General features: G+C 44.0%; 2 protein-coding genes across 2 annotated transcripts; both read left to right on the top strand.

Annotated features, from left to right (window-relative positions):
- The first annotated feature begins 1,610 nt into the window (after window positions 1-1,610).
- emp3b (epithelial membrane protein 3b (MAM blood group)) lies at window positions 1,611-3,758 on the top strand. The gene is made up of 5 exons (XM_084436253.1): window positions 1,611-1,665; window positions 2,801-2,878; window positions 2,985-3,087; window positions 3,184-3,324; window positions 3,525-3,758. The coding sequence occupies exons 2-5, from the start codon at window positions 2,801-2,803 to the stop codon at window positions 3,698-3,700; spliced, it is 498 nt and encodes a 165-aa protein (XP_084292379.1). The 5' UTR covers window positions 1,611-1,665; the 3' UTR covers window positions 3,701-3,758.
- A 723-nt stretch (window positions 3,759-4,481) lies between these two features.
- zmynd12 (zinc finger, MYND-type containing 12) lies at window positions 4,482-12,861 on the top strand (the record flags this gene model as incomplete). Its single annotated transcript, XM_084461947.1, has 8 exons — window positions 4,482-4,591; window positions 6,208-6,349; window positions 6,628-6,799; window positions 9,300-9,469; window positions 9,844-9,966; window positions 10,117-10,192; window positions 11,014-11,159; window positions 12,721-12,861. 8 exons carry the CDS (start codon window positions 4,482-4,484, stop codon window positions 12,859-12,861), a joined length of 1,080 nt encoding a protein of 359 aa, XP_084318073.1.
- Between the last annotated feature and the right edge of the window lie 4,856 nt (window positions 12,862-17,717).

The raw sequence follows: 17,717 nt of genomic DNA, 5'->3' as shown, positions 1-17,717 counted from the left end.
ATTAACATGCTGCTACCATGCACATTTGTATTTGCTAGCTAGCTAGTGAGCTAACTAAAGTCCATACCAGTGGTGCGTCTAGCTGGCTCCAGCTTTCCTCTGCCAGCCAGCTAGGTGCAGAGCACAGGCGTGGACTAATATGGCTTGTACAATCGCCTAGGTAACGGAACATACCATTCCGGTGATGCGAGGGGTAACGGGAAAATCTCCACTGCACGTGCAAGATAAAAGAAGATCTCACCGTGGATGTATTAATAGAACGTTTCTATCCTATCGTTTTGGATAGAAACAGATGTCTGGAGGTAGCCTGGGCCCAGACGGGCGATCCGCCCGCTAGAAGTTCGCTGATTCTTGTTGACGTTCTCAACTGAGTGTAACCAATTCTGTCTGATATCAGGCTAGTCTGCATCTTAAATTAAAATAGCCTACATTACAGACTTACGCGCACACACAAACAAACACACACTCGGTGTGTGCACCCCTCAATAAACTTAGATTTGCTATTTTCTAACCCAAGCAAGCCACTACAATTTACTTATGAACTGCACAAAAGAGAGATGATGGCGCCTTGGGTGGCTGCCTCGGTGAGTTGGTGCGCATTGTTTTAGCTGTCTCCGTTGTACAGGCACTTTTAACACCTCTTTGTGGAGACATACCACGTAGCCTACCAGCTTGCTTCAAGACCTCTACCATCATCCCCACTGCCCCCCAAAAAAACAAGGGCCACAGGGCAGTCCGTGGCCCCCTGACCTATGTGGTGATGAAGTCCTTTGAGCACCAGTTCTGTCGGACCCACTCCTGGTAGTAGCCTACAGAGCCAACAGGTCTGGACGATGCAGTAAACATGGCACTCCACTTCATCCTCCAGCTCTGCAGGAACCTGCAAGCAGCTGGCCTCATCAAGGCACCCCACTGACATTGTACTATTTTGTACATCATTGTATTGTGTAGGCCTATAGGCTTGCATTTGTATTTCGCACTGTCCTGTCTTGTCCTTGGCACTATGTTATGCACTCTTAGCCTACTGTTATACATCAGACCAAAGCAAATCCCCGAAAACCTATAGCCGAATTGGCAACAAACCTGTTTCTGTGTTTCTGATTCTGAAAATGCAGGTGGTTGTGCTCTCTCAAGTAAACATCCCAGATCTAACGTGCTCCGTCGCGGACCTGCTGAAAATAAAACAAAATGCCTGCTGACTGTACCTGTAACTTGGTGTGCTATAATCATTTTAGGCACAGGACTAGGAAGTAAATAGTGTTTACACTGTAAGCCTACAACTTTTGGGTTTTGGGTGGGTTGTGGTTGTTTAACTACTGTACCCTACTGTATAGCTTGCTGACTCTTGCGAAGTGCTCATGGGTGGGTCTGGTTTGAGTTTTTCAGATGGTGATTTTGGATTGAGGGAGTAGGCCTATGAAGGAGAGCAAATGGAGCTCTCTGTTCTACTAAAAGGAAATGGGCGTTTAGAGTCTCGTTTTTAAAACTCTGCATTCCTCTGCTTTCCTTGTGCTGGAAATTTTGGATGGAGTGATTGAAAAAAGAAAGGGGGAGTGGCAAGAGAGAAAAGCAGGGGACCACCAAGAGGGGAACGTTTTAGCCTACTATAGAGTTGGGGAGTCGATTCAAGCTTCAGATTTAAACAGAGGAACAAAATAAACCGAGGTGAGTAAGATATTTCTCACATAAAGCAGTGGACTAACTTTGCATTTTGAGTTGTAAAAGTTGTTATAGTCTATTGAACCCCCACAGTTAGGGGTATAAATTGTCAAATAAAAATGACATTCCGATGGGTTGGAAATGAATCTGCGTTCCTGTTTTGCTCAACAGTGATGTAGAAAGTTAAAGAAAATATATGAAAATTCACAACTATGTGTATATAGATATCAAAAAGCTTGTGGCAGAGCTGAGAATGTTCCTTCATCGTGAGTCAGGAGTCATGTTGTCATGAGATTCCCCCCAGGCTACCTGGTGTCACATTGCCATAGTGAATCCATGGTTACAATAGTCACCATTCTCACTACGCATCCTCAATACAGTTTCGAGTCTGATGGGACTAATCTCAACTCATTGCATATTTTCACAATTATGACCACCCAAAGATAAAGTGGACCTCTCCTAAAGATAAAGATCTAGACAACTTCATCCTGCCTCTCCTAAAGATTAAGATCTATAGACTACATGTTCATCCTGTTTATTGGCCTCTTTCACCTCTCCTGTGGAATACTATAATTACTGTTATAACAGCTACTGTATTAGGACCACCACGACTGAATAATACTAAAATTGTATACTTCAAATAACTAAAAGATCAAATTACACTGAATTTGTTCGCATGTAATGAAGTTAAAATGAAAACCAGGTGTTAGCTTCATTTTGTAAAACCCCGTATGCCTTCACTGCAGAAGTTTATTGAGGTAACTTAAGTCAATATTTTTGCCACTATTTTGATTTCAACAAACCTCGCCCTTTCATTTCAATGCAAGTTTTATTACAGAAACACAGAGGCCAGTCAAGGAGCTGCTTAAGGTTGCCACTCTGTTTTGCAGCGTGGTCTTATATAACAGGGAGTATTCTGTATTCAACAGCTCAGACTTTCCATTTGTGTTTCGGGGAAAACAGGATGGTTCTGTGGCTTCGAGTTTTTGACCAATGTGCTGAAGTGGGAGTGACATTAACAAAATGGCAGCTAGAGTACATATTAAGAAACCATTCACTAATGCAATTTCAGCCATATCTGAATATGCAGAATGTCTTACAATATCTTTTTGTCTCTATTTGACTGGCACCTTCTGTTAAGATGGCGTACTTGCTGATATTTGTGACCCTGCTGCATCTGGTAACCCTGGCCATGCTCTTCATTGCCACTATGGAGAAGGTGGGGTGTCTTTATTAATTATTTATTTTATTCATGCTTATAACTGTTGTACATTCTATATAACATAACTGTATTCTTGTAATATCCTCTTTACTTCCTGTTTTAGTCCTGGTGGGTTTGGGACGGGATGGAGAACTCAGACCTCTGGTACAACTGTAGATTTGACAATGACACCGGCACCTGGTTGTGTGCATCATCCAAAGAGTCTGGTAAAAAAGAGTCAAACAGATACTGACATTTTCTCAAGCAGTCCTTGAGGACTAGGAAGTGTACAGCTACAATGTTTTTCTTCTCTTATTTTTTAGAGTGGCTCCAGTCTATCCAGGTGCTGATGGTGCTGTCTGTAGTCTTCTCCTCTGTCTCCTTCCTGGTCTTCCTGGGTCAACTCTTCACTATGTCTAAAGGAGGTCTCTTCTACTTCACCGGGCTATGTCAAGTTTTTGCAGGTACCTCTCATAGTGAATACCACTGGGTTCAAACTGTCAGTAGTACCAATGTTTACTGTACCAAATTTTCACACAATACATGGATCAAAGGCTCTCTCTTGTGGTGAAATAGGTGTCACTGCATGCTTAGTGCCCTAAATAGGTTTAATGAAATCTGTTTAGGGTGTTGTTATTTATGACATGTTGCATGTGTCTCCCAGGTCTCACGGCGTTTGCGGCAGTTCTCATGTACACACTGCATAACAAGGAGATTCTCCAGGACTCCCGAGAGTTGACCTCAGGTCACTTTGGCTATTGCTTCATCCTGGCCTGGGTGTGTGTACCCCTGCTGATCTGTAGTGGAGTCATGTACATCCACCTACGGAAGAAAGAGTGAGGGGGAAGAGGGCAACTCCATGAAGTGTTATAAGAACAACTTTGGTTTTACACCAAAAATCCACCAAATGAGGGTCATTTCAGGATCATTATCTGTTGGAATAGAAGCAGCTAAATCCAAATATATGTTTTTGTCTATAGCTAGTTCATAACTTTAATATCTTGGATGCAAGCATATCACGTGAGGCTTTTTTTTTTGCAATGTATGGACAGACCAGATAGCAGGAAACAATCACCATTTTTGTCTGCCTGAAAAGCTTTGAGCTTTAAATATTTATTGTAAATCAAAGTGACTCTGATTCGTCAGAATAATGATTCTGTGTTATGTAGCCTATTTTTCTATCATATGATGCTTTGAATATCTGTAGTCCTTGATGATGAATAGGAAATAGGCCTACATCTGTGCTCACGTGCAATCTGTATCAGTAAGTTTTCTGTGCCTTTTCTAAATAAAATTTCACATTAAACTTAATGAGTCGAATCTTTATTCAGCTGATACCACGAGGTTTATGAAAAGATTTATGTGTCCCCATCATGAATGTATTAGCATGGTCCTCATCCCTACCGCTACCACGTGACTACTTCCGCTGCCCCACGAGTTCAAAGGGCGTCTCCATAGAAACTTGTAGGCGTCTTGTAACAAAAATAACGAGTGTGAGAAAAGTTTTAGTTCGCTAGCCTACTGTAGCTGCGGAAAAAATATCAATTTGTTATAAATTTAACTCAAACAGACTAGACTCTAGTAACTAATAACGTTACTCACTACTAAAGTTTCGTTGGTGATGTCAGCGATAAATCCACTTGCGAACCCAAGAGGAGCGAAACAGCTGTGCGAGCTTTGTCAAAAACCTGCATATCTGCAATGTACCAAATGTCGGCTAACTTTTTACTGGTAAGTTCAGTGCAGGGTAAGTTCACGTTGAAGTTATGGGTTCAGCACATATAAAAAATAATGATAGAGTATTGAGTTAGCTAACCGTATACTGTCGAGATGCTAGTGAGCAGTAGTTACTACTGTAGCAAGCGGTTATTTTCAAGCAAATCGAGACATCTCAATACACTAGTTTGGACACTAGGAGGCGCTGTTTTCAAAGCCATGAAGCCTCGAAATGTAAGACGCACGAAAACTTGCCGTGACTTTAGTTCAAATCAATGCGGTGAGAGAGGAACAGCTGGAAATTAAGTTACCCCGCAGGACATGTTTGCGCATGACTCATGAGAAGACTGAAAAGTGAGGTATGCCTAGACTACCATGTAGTCAACAAAAGACTTTAATGCACTAATGCACCACTGCCTGTGTCTTCTCCATAACACTTTAATTATTTTAATTGCAAACATTTGTAAAAAAGTAATCGTGTCACCTCATAACATGTCTGGATCCCTGAGGAGAGTAGGCGGGTCTTTGTTACAGGCCTCCCATTAGACTTGAATGAGCCAGTAAAACATTCCCTCAGAGGAAGCTGTAAGCCACTTTCATCCCTGGCTCTCGTCCCCTTGTATGTCTCTTGCTTTTAAAACGAGGCATTTGTCTCATGTGATTCACATTTCATGAATCAATGGAGCATTGTACACATCCCACAAGCATGCCACAATACAAGAGAGAGAAAAACTGGGCTACCTCTGGGCCCAGCTGTCTGCCTGTGTGGATTAATAGACTTGTCTCCATGCCAAGAGACTGCATAAGAGCAGCCATGCTACGCAGCAACCAGGGGAGAGCCCCCCCCCAAGTTACCCACCAGTTGTCTGTTAAAGCCCAAAGTGAGTCACAGTTATGGCCCTCTTAAATGAGGAAGTGCATTGCTGGTGTCCTGGAGAGCCCCTTGACTCTCCTGGTTGAGTTCATGTGTATGCACATTTTAAGCCCTCGTGACCCGGCAGCCTCGACCAGCCATAGACTCTGTGTTATTATTGCCATGACGTGGCCACTGCACTGCTCTTGACTACAGCGCAGTAAAAACACAGCGGAATGAACACACGCGCCACAGAGAGAAAACGAGGGGAAAGTCTGACAGCTTCCAAAGCAGTGAGGAAAATAGCAAGATGAGCAAAATTACAGAGCCGTTATGTAATGACATACAATTTAGCATGCCTTAGTGAAACTGAAAGATATTGCACACAAGGGAACACAGGCTCTTATTGAGATTTGCTGATGGAATTCAATCCGTGCAAGCTCTTGAACCGTAGTGAAGATTATCCACATTAGCTGGAAGCATTTATTTATTGAGTTTGTTTAAGGTCCCTAACTGAGCTTATCGCCTACTGTACATGGCTGGATTTCAACCCAAAAACGATTCGCTCTTACCTAGATTGAAATCATTTTGACATTTGAAAGCAAGTTGGAGCTTCCACAGGGATACTCTCACTCAGTCTTGGGAGATTTTTTTACACAGCGAGGTCTGCAGAGGTAAGGGAGTGAGTCTGGTTTTGGATTGGAATGCAGCCCAGATCTGAGGGAAGGGAGGGAGCCTGTTTTTGGATTGGAATGCAGCCCAGGTCTGTTTTTCTCAGCGACACGGCGCACCAGCAGGCAGACTGGGTGGGGATCCACGAGAAGATCTGCCAGCTGCTGATCCCCATCCGCTCCGCAGTGCCCTTCCACTCCCTGCAGGCTGACAGAGACCTCCACCGCTGCCAGATCCTGCACAAGCAGGTGAGGAGGACAAGGCCGTTACTGCAGTCAAACAGAGAGACAAAAGCCCAGTTCTGATACAGTCTGTACGTGCCTTACTTGGGCACTTGTCAGAGATACTTAAGCACCATCCCAAAGTTCCTTAATCAATCAAACCGCTTCATGTCAAGATTAATATGAGTGCACAAGACAAGTAGGGAGGCCTCAGACGATCAGAACAGCCACGTCATGTATCCTCAGAAACCCACACCCTGACTGACGGTTCTACTCTCGCCACCTCTAAACCCATCTCTCTCCAGGAGCAGCTGATTGAGATATCCAGGTCGGTGGCCCAGAACAAGCTGCTGGAGGGGAAGTTCCAGGAGTGTCTGCCTGCCGCCCAGCTCTCCCTGCGCTGTGCCATGGACGTGTACGGCCCCAGCGCTGTCCAGCTGGTCCCCGCTTACCTGCTGCTGGCGGAGGCCAACGTGGGTGAGACACCTGACCCAACATTGACCCACCAATATTTACTTTTACAACATTTATTTACAACATGTACATTTTATTTTATAAACTATTGTAGACATGTTTTGGCATGCTAGGAACATACCTGCTGCTATAGACACTTAATTTATTTTTTTTATTTTTTTCACTCTTGTACTGTATATTTGGATTTCTGTATTTTTTGTATCTACTGTAAATGTGTATCTGAATTTGTTGTCTGTGATGCTGCAACAGTGCAGTTTCCCCCCTGGGGATCAATTACACTACTACCACACTACTACTACCACTACTACTACTACTACTACTATTACTACTACTACTACTACTACTACTACTACTACTACTACTACTACTACTACTATTACTACTACTATTACTACTACACCTACTATGACCAGCATACTACACTACTACCACACTACTACTACCACTACTACTACTACTACTACTACTACTACTACTATTACTACTACACCTACTATGACCAGCATACTACACTACTACCACACTACTACTACCACTACTACTACTACTACTACTACTACTACTACTACTACTACTACTACTACTACAACCAGCCTACTACACTACTACTACTACTATTACTATTACTATTACACCTACTATGACCAGCATACTACACTACTACTACACTACTACTACAACCAGCCTACTACACTACTACTACCACTACTACTACTACTACTACTACTACTACTACTACTACTACGAACAGCATACTACACTACTACTACTACTACTACTACTACTACTACTACTACTACTACAAACAGCATACTACACTACTACTACTACTACTACTACTACTACTACTACTACTACTACGAACAGCATACTACACTACTACTATTACCAGCAAACTGTACTACTACTACACTACTGTACTACTACTACTACTACTACTACTACTACTACTACCAGCCTACTACACTACTACTACTACTACAACTACTACTACTACTACGAACAGCATACTACACTACTACTACAACCAGCATACTGTACTACTACTACACTACTGTACTACTACTACTACTACTACTACTACTACCAGCATACTACACTACTACTACTACTACTACTAATACTAATACTACGTACTACCAGCATACTGTTGACTTCCGTTGTCTTTTATCATTGTCCTTATTAAGCCCTGCGTTGTTTTTTTATTTCAATAAAATACGGCCCCTAATCTCACACAGTACCACACAGTCCAGTGTCCCTTTTCAGGTGTGTTCCAAATGAATCTCTCCAACACGGGATTTGAGCGACAATCAAAAGCTGTTTAATTACAGAAGGTTTAACATACAAAAGACGATGGCATATAGTCTAATGTACAGCTGACCTGTCTGTATGCTGTCCGGACTCAAATCAAAGCATGTGCAAGCTGAACAGTGGTTTTGACCCTTAGAGAGGGGGGGGGTGTTCCACACCCCCTTTCTTCCTTCTAGACAAAACTGTCTCTCTGGTCTCGAAATACGGCCTTGCAACCAAGATAGGCTACGTCGCCTTGGCGCCAAAGTATCTAAACAGTTGGTGTTTTTGAGAGAATGTCACCCTTGGCCTAGGTAGCATGTAAATCTATCGAGAGGGAGACATGTCCCCTGCCTAGAACCCTCCCTGGGTATCGTAGTGACCCCCTGCCGTGACCTCCTTTTCCAGGAACCCTCGGACAGCCACACAGGAGCCACATACACATAATTAGAAACAGCTTACACAGTATTCAGATCGACATTTCTCTGATAACGGACAGTTTCATCAGTATTATACTACTACTACTAGTGACGGCAGTGGCTCAGGAGGTAGAGCGGGTCGTCAAATGCTCGCAGGGTCGGCGGTTCGAATCCCGGCTCCTCCTGTCCACATGTCGAAGTGGCCTTGGGCAAGACGCTGAACTGCAAATTGCTCTCAATGAGCAGGCTAGCACCTTGCATGGCATCTGTTGCCATTGGTGTGTGAATGGGTGAATTCACACACCAATGGCGGAGAAATTATGAAAGGCGGAGAAATTATGAAAGCCAGAGTGTGAGAGGCCATTGTAAAGCCCTTTGGATAAAAGTGCTGTATGAGTGCAGTCCATTTATCATTTACTACTACCAGCAACAGTTAGCAGTTGTATTTAGAATGCTGGAAGAGAAAAAAAGGCAGCCAACTGCTCACTGACCCAGCACTGACCAAAACAACACTGTCAGCATATAGTTGATTGTTAACTAGACAGTTTTCCTAAGAATTGACTCCTGTGCAGTTAATTCAGCAAAATATTGTAGCTGCTATTTTCTTTGGCATTAGAAAAGAAATACAGTAGGACCCTTTGACCCAATATAATCTCAGTCCCCAAATGCTTACTTAAGGACTACAGTACGGTACGTCCTTGTAGGGGCTAGGGAGTGATTTGCAACCATAACTCTGTTCGCTTGTTTGAGGAGTGCAGAAGCATGATACTGTGTGTGTGTGTGTGTGTGTCCAGGCCTGGGCAGTCTAGCTCAGGCAGAGCAGTACCTGTCTCAGGCGGAGTGGACGGTGATGAAGACGCCAGACTGCAGCCAGACTGTCCGCCACCAGCTGCACCGCAACCTGGGCCGTCTCCACACCGCCGCCGGCAACCTGAAGGGAGCCCTGTTGAACTTCGCCAACGACGTGGGTGGCGCCGTCCTCCTGTGTTTACCGTAGTACGACATCATCACTCACCGCGGGGCAGCATCCTGCCACCTGATAGAAACAATGATGGAATACGGATCTGCCCAGACTGCCTTCACGGGCCGCTCCGTACCCCAGGCTGCACATCCACGCGGCGCGCACACACACACACACACACACACCCGCGCGTCGGGGACAGCCGGTCGGACGCAGCCCCGTTGTGTATAATGATGTCATGTTGCTGAGTCTACCTTGAGATGTAGCGCTTTCAGAAGCCCATGAGTCAACATTGAGGCGGAGGAATGATGAAAGATCGGTATACAGTATAGTATACAGTATATGGATAGATCTGAAATGTCTGCTCTTGATTCCAGGTGTACTATGCGAGCGAGGAGTATGGTTTAGATAACATTGTCACCAGCGGTGGCTACTTTCTCATGGCCAATGTATTCATGAAGCAGGAAAAGTTGGACGTTGCTCATTCCTTGTATGCTGAGGTAAAGTGCATCTCACATTGAAATGGAGATTCAAATAATTATGATTTATTTGTGTTACAGACAGAAAAAAAAACATGCTGTATGAACAGAGACAAAACATGCTGTATATCTTATATCTTTTTATTAGATTTTACTATTTTGTTAATATAGGTGGCAAAAACATGGCACTCTCACCTTACCAAGCTCATGGAGACTCAAAGCACCGTGATGCCAGAACCCTGTTTTGGTGAGTGTGGTTTTTTAACTACATTACTTGAGAAATGGCAATATAGAAATATGGATGTACAGCAGTTTTCCAAACACTTCAAACTGAAACTGGATCTGATAACAAAACATTTACCTTTACCCTTTAGAGTCTGATGGATCATACTGCACCTATAAATTACAGTATATAGGTGCAGTAGATATTCATTAGAGTCACCCTATGTTTTGGAAGCTCACCAGCAACCTTTAGATTAATCCTAACCTTAAGATGAACCTTTAGATAGAATCATCATCATCATCATCAACAGCCCGACATCAATTGGCTCCTTTTGTATATCACTGAAAATTAGGCCAGTGATGCTAAATTTAGCCTAGCTAGCCTGGCGTGCTATCCTAGAGCTAAAGCCCAGCTTTCTGACGGCATGCTGGGGGCTGACTTAAGACCACACATGGCACATCTCTGGCCGCGCTGCGTCTGCCACCACCGCCCCTTTCTGCTGCCCTAGTTATGACGATAAGCCTGTTAGCCGCCATGCAATTTCCCAGGCTTTTCAGTGGATGGCCTTGCTAGCTTAGTTACCCCGCACTAGCTCTCGCCGGGGCATCCTTGACCTTTGTGTCTGTATATTCTAATGTTCGGACGCAAAATGGCTGCCGTGTTTTACCCTGGGTGTAGTACATACTGGGTGTGGATGAAGCAGGTTACCATTATATATTAATACACATTATATTACATATTAAACACATTAGCAACAAAATACCTTAGTGCCGTGGTGGAAAGTGTTATATAACGTAAACCATTATCATTAGCGTGTGCGTGTATGTGTGCGTGCTGACCCACAGACGAGGCCCAAAGAGCGGAGGCAGACCAGATGCTGAGGGCGATGCTGGATGTTCAGCTGCAGAGCTCTAAGCAGGATGCTACCCAGAATGCTCTAGTGACCCACTCTCTGGCCATGCTGTGGTTTCTGGGAGGATCTCCTGACAAGGTGAGGGATTAGGGCTTAGACACGCACGCAACCCAGTACACAAACACACACACACACACACACACACACCCCCGGCCGCAGCCGCCGTCACCCCGACACGCCTCTCTTCAAGCGCACAGCTTCCCATCAGCTTCCCATGGGGTGCGGTCTAGGGACGGGATTAGCTCTAATTGTTAAAGCCTAGAAGACTACTGCTCTGGCTGGATTAAGCGGGAGTTGATGCGACTGGCCCGATAGGCTAACTCAGGATAACTCTCCACCTTGGGGCCGCGCCAGGGCAGCTTCTCTCTAATCAGCCCCGGATGCCGGCCGGCTGGGGCACTCTCCACTTGCAGTGGCCGGATTTCGGGATTGTCGATACGCACAGCGTGTCCGTGAGAAAAGAGCTGTGGGAATTCAGGGAATTATCGACGTTCCGAGGAGTCGGCTGAGGACCTAGGAAAGGGTGTGTGTGTGTCCGCTAGGCTAACGCTAGGGGATCAGTTCTGTGGAACAGGAAGAGGAGGTGGCGGGGCGGGGCAGGGCGGGGGGGTGGATCAAGTCTTAAGGTCTTTAAGTAACTAGAACACAGACTCTCACAGGGGGAAGACATAACTTCATTCTGTCTCACGCTGTCCAGTATTCGGCGTCCATCTTGTCTGAAACTATACTGAACTGAGGTCGGCCTGTGGGTGCTGATCTCGGGTCGGTTTTTCCATTTCCTCCCACTACTAACTAAGATTAGAACAGGGGGAGTGCTGATTCTAGACCCGATAGCTTCAGCGTCCGTCCAATCAGAGTGCTTCTCTTCTGGGCAGGAGCAGAAGCAGCGTGCACAGAGTGAGGGATGATTTTTTGACCTGCCGATCCATAAATGCAGGGGTTCAGCATATAGCCTAGTAGTTTACATGTCAGCAGTTAATAGCTGTTTCCTCCTCACCCAGTCTTTTCTGCCTCCTCTGCGCTGACCTGGAAAGAAGGAACTTGGAAAGCCAAGTTGGGGATTGCTTTTGCAATTTCATATCAGTATGATTTAATGGACAGGAAATGAGTGTATGAACTAGGAAGGCACTGTAGACAATTGTTGGAACGCAGCCTAAGTTAGTCGTTGCATTTTCCCTGTGAAGGTGCCGGAGGACAACAACATTTATTCGGGGGTGTTTATCCATTCGAACCCCCTGATCTACTACAGTATGTATTTCATACAGCAACACATTAAACTTGAAAATAGATAGTAGTCCCTTCACAGGTGGATGCTTCCTGTAATCACAGTGAGTTGAGATTCTGGTCTTGTTTGTAAAACACAGGAGAAAGCCTTGCTTTTTTCTCTCTTTCCTACCTGACCTCTGATAAATGAAGCGACCCACTGGATATGTCTCAACCATATTAATCCCTCTCAGACCAGTGGCCATGGAGGAAAGGAAGCTAGTAAAGAAGGTTGGGACACAGCCCAATTTATACTAGTATATATACTAATATATATACTGTATAAAAACTGGCTTCATACTCTTATGGTGGGCAGTCGGTCCAATGGCTCTGCTGTGTGTGTGTGTGTGTGTGTGTGTGTGTGTGTGTGTGCCAGGCACTGGAGTTTGGCAGGAAGGCCTTGCAGGCTAGCCAGCTGGTGCCAGACCACAGCCTGACAGAGCCTATACAGAGCCTGCTGCAGCTGGCAGAGAGGCCCACACCCCAACAACGCAAGCCGACCCAAACGGCTGCCTGACCGCCCCGCGCCCGTCCACCAGCCGGCCTCTTCAGCACCGGACAAAAGAACCACGCTGTGTCCTCGGGGCGGGCTAGAGACGAATCTTAACAGAATAAAATAACATGCTCCGACTTTCAGTTATTATGTGTGATTGGACTAGACTAAGGTTGTGTGTCAGTGATATGATGTACAGGGTAAACCCCTCAGACATCTTATAGTAGCGCCGTACGTGTCTTGAACCAGATACATGTCGGCTGTATTTTTAAACTTCAGCACATAAAATAACACAATCGGCACATAAAATATTGACAACACATGAAATTGAATGATCCATCGCAAGTTCAAACTTCGCCTACCACCAAGACAACACTACCGCCTAGTAGCTCTCACCTCCGTGGTCATGAAATGCATCGAGAGGCTACATCTGCTCCCAGGACTACATCTGCTCCCAGGACTACATCTGCTCCCATGTGCCCAGCACAATAAACCCACTACAGTTTGCCTACAGGCCCAGTAGGTCCACAGAAGACACGACTGCCCACATCCTCCACACTGCCCTAACCCACCTGGGTGGTTATGTGAGATTACTGTTGATTGACTATAGTTCAGCTTTTAACACTATAACCCCCCCCCACACACACACACACACCCATCACCAAACTCCGGGATCTGGAATTTAACACTCCCCTGTGCAGGTGGGTCCTTGACTTCCTGACCCCAGCTGGTGAAAATGAGCAGCCACACCTTATCCTCCCACACCCTCAACCCGGGAGCCCTCCAGGTCCTTATCTTGTCTCCACTGCTGTCCTCCCTGTACGCACGACTGTGTAGCTCCCTACGAGTCCGACCGCATCGTCGAGTTCGCTCATGAGTCATGACACAGCTGCATGATCTCCAACAACGACGAGAAGGCTTACCTGGAGGTAGAGTGTCAGGGCAACAACCTCCATGCGAATGTCGGCATGGCGAACATGATGGTGGACTACGAGAGGAAGCAGGAGTGGATCTACAACCCCCTAAACATCAACTGAACCCCTGTGGAGAGGGTGGACAACTTCAAGCGTCTTGGTGTCCAGATCACCAAGGATCTGACATGGACTACGGACACGGACACGATGTTGAGGAAGGCAAGGCAGAGTCTGAGGAAATTCAGAGTGTCTCCCCAGATACTCAGGGGTTTCTACACATGCACTGTTGAAAGCGTCCTGACTGGTAACATCACCACCTGGTATGGGAGCAGCACCATGCAAGACCAGAAGGTAGATTGGTACGGTCAGCACGGATCCCAGTCAGCTGGACAACTGCCTCTTCTCTGCTCAGGTCAGGGAGGAGGTACCGCATACACAGAACCTCAGAAGGAGCTACTTCCCCCAGGAGGTATTTTGAATGAAGACACTGCCTGTTGAACTCTGGACTAAACTCAGTAGCTTCACTCAGCACAACTGCGCTTCATATTTATACTCGGTAGAATATACATATCTACATTCTGTACTTGTGAATATACATATCAAAATACTATCCCATACTTACTATCTAACCCAACTTCACAATCTCACCTACTCCCCCAGTATCCCATCCCTTATGTGTGCATATATATATATATATATATGTATATATATATTTTTACATCTATACTGCTTCATGTGCAGTCTAGGAGCTAAATGGAAGAACATTTCACTACTCGTACCTGTATGATGTATATGTGACAAATAAAGCTGACTTTGACTTTATAAGGTGGTCTCAAATCATTTGTCTATAGACTATGGGTTATTAATAAGTTGATTTGATTTTGGTCAATGGAGGAGACATCTCACGCCTTGTTTGTTATAAACTAGGGCTATGCAATATATGTTTTGAGCATTTTATTTTGTAAGACCCAATTTCCAAACGTAGGCCTATGTAACCGCACTGACGGTTGCGCCAATAGGGACGTCCCTCTTGGAGGGACTGTCGGCGCTCCTTTGAAGAGTGAGTTTCACCAGCTACTCTCATGTTTCACTAAGTTACACCTACTTCGGTTAAGAAATGAAAATATAAGGGCCCTCATAAAAATTGTGCATAAGTCTAACTAGTGCTCAAATAGGATTTTTAGCGCTAGCTAGACTCCTGATACTTTCAGATTCTTTGTGAATATGACCCCTGGTGTTTACCGTACTTGTAGGACCCTGATCATTGCTGGCCGCTATATTTTCCTCTAGTGATTTGATTGTCTTACCTGTAAGTCAAATTCGCATCAATATAATAAGCCTGACCTTCCACTAAACAGTGGTGCTTAATTCACTCATAAATAAGACAGACACTTTTTTCCATTTTCAATTATGACTCATTTTATTTTAACCTAAAAAAGAGGGGTGTATATTTACATAAATTTTGCACAAAGTAATTTATAACTACAAACAAATTTGGGATCCATTTCGCCTTGTCAGAATGGTTCACAGAGTAATAAGAGCAATGATTTGAACCCTTTTTCTTGCTCAAAGTTCTTGCATTCTTGACTCGTACCTGCAGAAACATGGCATTAGCAATTCAAAATCTCTTATCAAGATATGCCTTTAAGATTTTGTCATATACAGATGGTCTGCTGATAAGAGTATAGTTTTTCTGCTAAGGAAAATAGGATCAAACTGAATTGATCTATTTTAACCAGCAGAGGGATGGATCACTTCCAAAAACAAAGTATGGTGCAGATCTGTTGCATTTTGCAGCTAATTGATCAACTAAATGTATTAATCAATCTTGTAAACCTGGGAGCAAACGTCTGGTTCATATCTGAACACATCGATGGATGGAAGTAACCTAAGGATCGCTTTCAAATCCTACATATGTACATTTCTGAAATGTTTTTTTATTATTTATATCAAAACAAAGAATGTTAAAATCATTTCACTAGTAGTATTATTAGTACTGAATTATACAACAATGCTTGTTTTTGGCATTCATTTTGTAGATCCACTTCTGATTCATTTTCTAGGTGTTGAGAGGCAGCGAAACTTGGAAACACTTGGATTCCTCGAATTCCCTTTTTAAATATTTGAGCCAAATATACATTAGCAGCAATTCAGAAATAAATAGTAACCTTGTGTTGTGTGGTGGTGTACAAACTCACCGATGAAGAGGGTCACAGACCTCGTTCCTCATTGGTCAGTACAGCACACTGTTGACGTGTTACATCATCAAACGAAGACCATTTCATGACTTACCAACAGTTAGCCATAGCTGTGTCATAAAGAGGCAGTTTATCCCCATTAATATCAATCGCCTCCACTCCTTGTCTCTTTTGTATTGTGGCCATTGATCTGAAAAGCCTGGGTTGACAAACGATGGCTTGCTGGGTGTCTCGCCAAAAAGTCTGACCAGTTTGATCTTTTCAGATCAGTGCTCACATAGGAACTGAGACGATGAGACGGCATTCTGAAGTTAGGCCACAGTTACACTGAAGCACACGGAGTAAAATAACCTGGCTTGATGTGCTTTGTGGATAGATGAATGTAGTAGAAGTAGAGATTCAACAATGCATATGTTAAAAGAAATGGTCTTTCATTCTTTCCTATGGCTGGTCTTAAGGTCGAGACAGGATATGTCTTTGATTTACACGAATCTACAAAAGAATGAATCTGGAATGACACAGGTTTGAAATACACAACACAACAAAACATAACCTTTCTCTGAAAAAGGGACAACAATTTTAGATTGGGTCTCCCATAAGTTGTGGAAGCAGGGGTGACTTGTTGGTGCTCACACCCCCTAGCCTATTCAAGTACAGGGGGATTCACAGTTTGTATACTCTCAAGAGTAAGAGAGAGAGAGATTTCCTATGCTGGAACACATCACAGTACTGTCAATGGTGTTTACGGTCAGTGGACCCGCTGCGTTACTTGACTACAGAAAGGTAGTCACCTTTTAGACCGCTTCTGATTTTGCCCCATTTGGATTTGGCACGCTCGTGATAACTGCCCCAAGCAGGCCCCGGTTAGATTCCAGACTGTTAGTAGAATTTGCCCCACAAAAAAAAAATCAAGCTTCACATCGGTCTCACCTTATGGAGACGAGATTAGTGCACACAAACCACTTTTTTCCTTTAAAAAAAAAATACCATAAATTAGGAGGAAAGAACACTGAACATTATAAAACAAGCGAGGAAAAAAAAGTGCATGTTAACCTTCATGGTACACCGCATCTTTTAATAGTTTAAAACTTTTTTTTTTTTCAGTTTGCCGATACACATCTTTTAGGCAGATCTCTAGCTAGGATGGATATGTCACATGCCTTGAGGGGTGGGGGAGGAGATCCAGGCTGCTTCCCTGAGTTGTGTTTGAGTCTTAACTATTGGATAAAGACGCCTTTAAAACAGAACTGGTAATGAGCCTAAACACTGTTGATCTAAGCCGCACAAAGTAAGCTGGGCTTGTGCTTTTGATGTTATCACGGTGAATGTTTTTTGGTTGAAGGCCTACGCCCCAGACTTGCTACCTACTAGTGGATAGAGGTATTGTTGAAGGTGGACTGGTAGTCGTGAACTGAGTAACCCAACAGAGCGAGAGAGATGCTCTGGGCCACACAAATCCCTGGAGAAGTTTTCCTTTAAGGAATTTAAGAAATAACATTCTATCAAACTGACTGTAAAAAAAAAAAAAAAAAGTATTTAAAAAATTGCATTTTATTTGCACAAGATGCTTGTGGAGTTTAACTCACTTTTGCTGGAGAAAAATAAAGACAGTAATTTGTTACGAACCACATTAAGCCAAATCCAGAGAAGCTTTAGCACCCATTTTTCTTTATTTTCAGTATTTGCAGCTCTGTACAGCCCCATTGTACACAATAGGTTTCCAGAATCCTAACGTCAGGAAAGATGGCAGTTATTTCATACATTACTA

This window comes from Borostomias antarcticus (assembly GCF_949987555.1).
Source record: "Borostomias antarcticus genome assembly, chromosome: 3".
In the NCBI taxonomy this organism is placed as follows: domain Eukaryota; kingdom Metazoa; phylum Chordata; class Actinopteri; order Stomiiformes; family Stomiidae; genus Borostomias; species Borostomias antarcticus.
This window is presented reverse-complemented; position numbering and strand designations above follow the sequence as displayed.